Source organism: Schistocerca piceifrons, chromosome 7 (assembly GCF_021461385.2).
Source record: "Schistocerca piceifrons isolate TAMUIC-IGC-003096 chromosome 7, iqSchPice1.1, whole genome shotgun sequence".
Taxonomy (NCBI): Eukaryota; Metazoa; Arthropoda; class Insecta; order Orthoptera; family Acrididae; genus Schistocerca; species Schistocerca piceifrons.
Window position 1 is genome coordinate 450,834,520 of NC_060144.1, and position 7,891 is coordinate 450,842,410.

The following is a 7,891-nucleotide window of genomic DNA, read 5'->3' on the forward strand; positions in this document are numbered from 1 at the left end:
TTATTATTCACTTCATTTAGGTTTTTGTTTGTAACAAGGAGTTGATGAGAAAATGCAAACTCAATAGTGATGATTATAAAGAGAAACTTTGTGTGTGTATATGCCTGTTCCTGTCACTGTGCAGAATATGGGTCGATACTACATGGAGGCGGAGCTGACTTCGATGATCGGGTCTGATGGGAGCTCTGACTCACTTTGTGAGGTATACTTTGCCAATGCCTTCTTGTACTGAATTATTTTTAAATTGCAGTTGCTTGTGGTACACCATTGTTTCTTAGCCACTAAGTTCAAATATTTGGTTTATTATGGTATTGGAAACATTTACGGAATGCATTTAGGCAGATATTTTTAGATTTTCCATTTTATTTATTTTGCAGTTCCATGCCATTATTATTGGTTTTATGTTGTTGCGTGGTAAGCATGAAAAGACTGGATGGCTACAAGTAGTGGAGTGACAAATCCCCCAGGTACTTTGCTAAACATAAGAAATTAGGTTTCCTGCAGTCATTGTTGTAATGAGCTACAGCACTTCATAGCACTGTTTAGCCATTGGTAACTTTCTTGTTGCCCATGTTAGTTTCTTTTTTTTTTTTGTGTTCCTTACCTGTACTGTGTTATATTTTTTTCTGATTGTTAGTGGCTCCCTGATTAACTGTGTCAAATAACAAATGTATGCACCATCAGATTTGTTGAAACAAATATTATGTATAATATGAATTATGATAGGCTGCTACACACCACATAGAAGAGGCATTGAGCAACAGATACACATATTTAACAGTAGACTAAGCTATCGGGCAAAGTCAGTCATCAGATTTAGAAAACACACACACACACACACACACACACACACACACACACACACACACACACACAGAGAGAGAGAGAGAGAGAGAGAGAGAGAGAGAGAGAGAGAGGGAGAGAGAGAGAGCCACTGTCGTCTTCAGGCACAGAAGCCAGACTTCAGTGGTCTGTAGTGGGAGTACAGAAGAGGCATGGGGTGGGAAGGATAAGGGATACACCAGAGTGGGGCTGGGGAAAGATGCTGTAGTGCTCCCTGAAGGTGTGTGCTGGGACTAGGAGGGGTTAGAATGGTGGCGTGGCATGTACATGATTGGGAGGCTTTGCTGTATGTAGAGAGGGGATGGGGGGATGCAAAAAACAGTGAAAGGGCCATACAGGTACACAGGTGGGGGGAGGGGTCTATGATAGATGATGGTTGAGGCTGGAGTGGGAGCAGGGAAGGCCATTCAATTTAGTCAGTTGTTGAAGAACTGTCAACTCATTCATTTGTAGTTTTAGGTATTGCTTGAGTTATTCATTTATTATTTTGAGTGAAACCAGTCCATGGGTGCAACAAAGTGGAAACAATCAATTTTGTCAGTCGTAGTTTTACGTATCTACAGGATAATTATTTATCCAGTTCTTTCGACTGAAAGCAGTCTGTGGAAACAGCTGAAGGAAAACACAGTGCGGTCCAGCAGTTTCAGTTTTGAGTGGAAATGCTCAGTTCTGCCATAGATAAATTATTATCACTGACTGCATTCTGTTATTGCCTGTCAGCACTGTTGTTGCTGTTCTGATATTTACTTTCTATTTAGTGCCAATAGGTGGATTTTAGTTCAGTTTTTCACCCAGGTTTACGATCAGACATGATCATTTATGTTCGGATCCAAATGCATAAATTCTCAGTTTCAGATCCAAATGCGCAAATTCTCAGTGGTGTGGGAATGGAAGAAATCATGACTTGGTAAAAATTGACCCTCAATTAAAGAAAGTGAAAGAAAATTAATGAATGATGTTAAACATTTCTCGCAAAAAACACATTTGACAAGTAACTGTATATGCTTGAAAAGTGAACAATTAGAGGAAGAAAAAACTGTGTCTTGCATACTTTCTGTTCATGTCACTTCAGCATTTACTGAAATTGTATGGGTGCAAACCAGTGGGAAGAGATAGCCAGAGCTTCAATAAATTAAATTAAAAAAGTAATTATTCAACGTTGTAGGAAAAGGTAGATTGCTATTTACTGTAAAAATGAAGCATTTAGTTGCAGGCAGGCACAATTAAAAGACACTTGCACAAAACTTTCAGCTACAGCCTTCATAAGAAAAAGAAAAACACACACTGTTCATTCACACAAGCAAACACACAATTTCCAGCCGGTCATGCATACATGTATGAAGGAACATTGCATTGTAATTCGGGAATAATACAGGCACTGCAATATCGTAGTCATCTGCCAACACAAAGCAAGCGACTTTGAAGTAATATGTCTTCCCTGTACTGGACTATACATATGGATGTACAAGTACAGGTTATACACACATGGTCGATGACATATGGAAGTTTGGCTGTGGCCATGAGTGTGCTCAGGTAGCCAAATGGTAAGGCAACTGCTTCCGATTAGCAGGAAATCTGGTTTTGATTCCTAGTCAGGCACAAATTTTCATTGTCATCACTCCATTATACAGCTGATGGTAGTACATATTCGCAACTGTGAATAAATTTCGTGTATATCCACAATGTTTGTGTAGAAGTTGATGCCCTCCTCTCCCCCACCCTTTCTCTCTTACAAGACAACACATTTCGCCATCACCAAGAGAACTGTTACAATGAAAAAGATTAGTATTGTCAGAGGATTTTTGGAAGTGAAAACTGTCGTGCAATCTTTTGAATTCTGTGAATGTTGAACTGACTGTTTCTTTCAGACAGTTGTATGCAAAATTCATATTGATGTTATATAATAGTATTTTAGATTTGTTGAATATCAGCTTATCCAAGCAGTTGTTCACAAAATATTGCCACCTGCAATGATGAAGATATAATTCAGTTTTCATTTGTGCATTTCTTCATAAGACATGCTTGTGGGGTTTGCCCTTACTATGTCATTTGTTACAGACCAGTGCTATAGTGACCTAAAATAAAATCAGCTATAAGAAACTCAGTTTCTAGGTCTGTGAAGAAAAATTAACTGTTACACTATAAAAGAACTATTCGTCAGGGATTGCTTTCCTGCACTGTAACAAGTTTCATCAAAGATGTCTATAGCAAAGAGGTCATACACTATCATCAAACTGATTTATTTTAATGAAACTTGACACAGCATAATTTAAGCAGAGCTTAACAGAACAGTCTCTGGAATCCTATCCCTACCTTTCATCTAGTTATATGGATAAGTTTTCAGTTTAACAGTCAACTGATACTGTAGCTTCCAGATTCAAATTTGTGTGACTAATAAACAGAAGAATTGTCCTTTATGCAAAAATTAAAAGCTAACTCATACATTTAAATATGTTGGTATAGGCATTAAAATTGCTAATCTGTGTAGCACCTCTGTCTGCGTAAGACTCCCATTCTTAGCATTTAAGATTTTTCTGTAATATTGCACATTAATGAGTATAGAGAATAATATGTATGGGGTATTTAGTATACACTATTTTATACACAGAATCCTTCCAGACATCTCTCTGTTCTCAGAAAAACGAAGTGGTTAATTGATCCGGTGGGGCTGGTTTGGTGACTTGATGTTAGTATCATGCTTGGTTGATTTGCATTTATGTTTTTAGTATGAAAGTGAATGGGTGCAATGCTTCTGTAGTATTAGTGTTAGCATTTCAGCACTGTGCTAATCACAGAAGTAGGATTATTAGCCATTGCTATGAAAATTTGTTTTCCTACATATACAGTTATCAGTTACGGCATGTTTAGTAACTTTTTGATGTTTAAACCTTTAATTTCAATTTGTAACAATTTATTACTGCCAGAGATTGTTACTATAAAACATTGTCTTTAGTGTCAGTTTCCATTTTATTTCTCATAGTGATTGCTGTCTTGTTTAGCAAGGTATTAAATGTAATTCCCTGAAGAAAGAGTTTAACTCTTTGTCTGCAGTTAATTATGTAACTGTTCTCATCTGTGTGTAGATGGAATTATGATAGTAGATGCATGTAAGTTCTTTGAACCTAAATTTCATATGTGTGTAAGGAAGTAGTCGAAAATCGTGATTGATGACTCGCTTTTCAGGATTATTACACATTTTCATCAATCATGGGGACAGATTGGTGAAATTCACTTATTTTGAATTTCCTCTGTGACTAATGTTTGTGTTTCATAAAAATGTGGTTTATTTTGTGTGCTAATGTATTATTGGAGATTATTATGTGCTATACAACTCTTTATTTTATGAAAGGTACAGCGTACTCACTAAATTTTCATCTCTATTTTAAAGTGGTATGGTGAATTGATAGATTAGTTGATCTCCTTGTGAACTGGATAGTTCATTCTATGATTGGGACTTAAGTAAAATGATTTGAATTGATTGCTGGGTTCAAGATGCTGCGATTTGGCTGAACACCTCCTGATACCATATACACATTCTTATGTGTGCACGTACATTCCTTCTCTCCCTCCGCCTCCCCCTCCCCCTCCGCCTCCCCCTCCCCCTCCGCCTCCCCCTCCCCCTCCGCCTCCCCCTCCGCCTCCCCCTCCGCCTCCCCCTCCGCCTCCCCCCTCTGCCTCCCCCCTCCGCCTCCCCCCTCCGCCTCCCCCCTCCGCCTCCCCCCTCCGCCACGCCCCTCCGCCTCCCCCCCTCTGCCTCCCCCCCCCTCCGCCTCCCACCCCTCCGCCTCCCCCCCCTCCGCCTCCCCCCCCTCCGCCTCCCCCCTCTGCCTCCGCCTCCCCCCTCTGCCTCCGCCTCCCCCCTCTGCCTCCCCCTCCCCCTCTCCCTCCTCCCTTGTCTCCTATGTCTTTCTCTTTATATATGTTTGGATGCTGGGGTGTTAATCAGTGAGATTTTATGCGTTTATTCTTACTCTGTAATAACTTAACTGCAATTCAAACAATTATAAAACCTAACGTGAGAGTCCTTCTCAAAGTACGCTGTATGGAAGATAATGCTGGAGTCTAAAAAAATGGTGAACTGCGATGTGCTTGCAAGCTAGGTGCAGTTACAAGTGTGTCTGGCTTTTGACAGAGTATACCTCATGTTTACACACATCTACACAATTAGACAGCAATGAACTAGTGTTCATTAGGAATCTGTTGGTCAGTTGCTGGTCTTTCATAGCCCACATTAGTGTGCATTATTTTCTTTGATGTACTTTATTGAGAGTACCAATCAGTACTAAGGTATCCAGTTGTTGTTCACATCAGCTTTCCACTGCACACACTAATGTTATGTGCTGGGAATTTATCATGTGCAGATGTGCAAAAGGATGCTGCGATTGCTGCTGTTTTTAGAAAAAGCATAAGGGGTTTATTGTGCTGCTGACTATTTAATACCTAGTTTTTCATCATCATCAGCCATTTGACATCCACTGCTAGAAAAGGTTTCCACCAGACTTCTCATTTCATTATGGTATTAGCTCATATGCAACCATGTCATTCTTCCATTTTTCTAAAGTCATGCAACTTAATTTCTTTATTTCATATTCTCAATCTATGTACATGTCTTATGTACATGTCTTATCCTACACTATACATTGATTTAGAGGTGTGGAACCACTCTCTAAAACAGATGGATAAACAAAAATTTAAAGTGAAGTTGTATGAGATGAGAGGAGGAGGAAAACTCGTGAGGCTGTTATCAACCATCTTTTAAGTCACCATCTTCGATGCAGCTTGTAATTTTCAAATGGAATGGACTCATGTGACGTATCAAATAGATAGAGAATCAAATGTGAAAAAAACAGTGGCGTCTTTCACTTGAGCATAACTTTATTCACTTTAGAGTTATTCTAAATTTTGTACAGATTGAGATAAATACTGGTGATAACACATAATATCTACAGGATGTGCTTAACATGTTGTCCAGCATGTTGTAAGGTGGTTGTTAACTGCTACACCCATTCCTCATTGTCTTCTGTTGTAGCATTTGCCCTGACTGATCTATTTCTTCATTTTCCTGCCTCTTCTAGTAACATCTAAGATGAATCTTCATTGCTCACATACTTACTCCTAGTATTTGAATAGTTTTTGCAATAAAAATTTGTCTTACCAGCATAAGTTAAAATTGATAATATTTACACTTCCATTTCTTTCTTTGACTAATTGCCCAGTTGTTGTTCGTAACACAACCTAAACAGCTAGGATAAAGCTCATTCTTCTGTCCATATTTGTTTGCAAAGAAATTTGTTTTTGGCTGGGTTCAACCTTGAGCAAAAGAAAAAAATTGTTTGTTCAAGGTGGAACCTTCACTAAAAATTTAAAACCAAACAATGGAAGCTCCAGGTAGGTATATCAACAATATAGGAAAAGATAGATTGCTACTTGCTGTAAAGAAGACACTTAAGTTGCAGACAGGAACAATAAACAAAAAAATTCATATTGACAACTACTTGCGACTTCCTTGAAGTACTTACAGGATGCCGTTTTCCTGCACTGATATTTTCTTCTTAAAAATGAAAAAATAAACACTTTATTTCATTATTTAGCAATAAGCTAATTTCGCTCCCTTGAGTATTTTCAAGCTACATCACAATAAAAATCATTATGCATACAACATGTTATGATTTACACATCAATGTGGGGAAAAGTAACTTGTGATGTCATTCCTAATAAGAGGTTCTCACAGCTGTAGCAGGTGGGCACAGTGCATATGTTAAGTCCATGCATAAAATGGAAAAACGTGCAAGCAACACGTGTCAGCTTTGCCACTTTACCATCATACGTCACACATTAAAACACATTAATGTAAGTAATGGAAACACACATTTTGGAGTTAACACCTTAAAATCAAAAATCTGCACAGTTTTCTTTCCAATGTGTTGTTAAACATTATTTTAGTCCACTTTCATACTTGCATTATAATGTTCTTTTAGTCATTGTTGAAGTTATCTGCAGTGAAGACACTGTATTGTCTCCACCTAAACAAAGGTGGCTTACCTAAGTGCCGTTAAAACAAATTCTTTTATTTTCATAGTTAAGGAACCTAAAGACTTTGTCCATCACTGCTGAAAATAGTTTTCTTGGTATGGAATATACAGGGTGTTTCAAAAATGACCGGTATATTTGAAACGGCAATAAAAACTAAACGAGCAGCGATAGAAATACACCGTTTGTTGCAATATGCTTGGGACAACAGTACATTTTCAGGCAGACAAACTTTCGAAATTACAGTAGTTACAATTTTCAACAACAGATGGCGCTGCGGTCTGGGGAACTCTATAGTACGATATTTTCCACATATCCACCATGCGTAGCAATAATATGGCGTAGTCTCTGAATGAAATTACCCGAAACCTTTGACAACGTGTCTGGCGGAATGGCTTCACATGCAGATGAGATGTACTGCTTCAGCTGTTCAATTGTTTCTGGATTCTGGCGGTACACCTGGTCTTTCAAGTGTCCCCACAGAAAGAAGTCACAGGGGTTCATGTCTGGCGAATAGGGAGGCCAATCCACGCCGCCTCCTGTATGTTTCGGATAGCCCAAAGCAATCACACGATCATCGAAATATTCATTCAGGAAATTAAAGACGTCGGCCGTGCGATGTGGCTGGGCACCATCTTGCATAAACCATGAGGTGTTCGCAGTGTCGTCTAAGGCAGTTTGTACCGCCACAAATTCACGAAGAATGTCCAGATAGCGTGATGCAGTAATCGTTTTGGATCTGAAAAATGGGCCAATGATTCCTTTGGAAGAAATGGCGGCCCAGATCAGTACTTTTTGAGGATGCAGGGACGATGGGACTGCAACATGGGGCTTTTCGGTTCCCCATATGCGCCAGTTCTGTTTATTGACGAAGCCGTCCAGGTAAAAATAAGCTTCGTCAGTAAACCAAATGCTGCCCACATGCATATCGCTGTCATCAATCCTGTGCACTATATCGTTAGCGAATGTCTCTTGTGCAGCGGCGCTGAGGGGTTGCCGCGTTTGAATTTTGTATGGA

General features: G+C 39.2%; 1 protein-coding gene across 2 annotated transcripts in view; it reads left to right on the forward strand.

The window, feature by feature from the left end:
• Positions 1 to 7,891, forward strand: part of LOC124804780 (gamma-tubulin complex component 2-like) — a 184,344-nt gene that overhangs the window by 161,408 nt on the left and 15,045 nt on the right. Inside the window, exon 14 of one of the 2 annotated variants that reach the window (XM_047265104.1) lies at positions 125 to 202. The exons of the other annotated variant lie outside the window; for it this stretch is intronic. Coding sequence (XP_047121060.1) covers positions 125 to 202 — 78 coding nt within the window. The remainder of the gene's footprint in view (positions 1 to 124; positions 203 to 7,891) is intronic. 2 annotated transcript variants of the gene reach the window in all.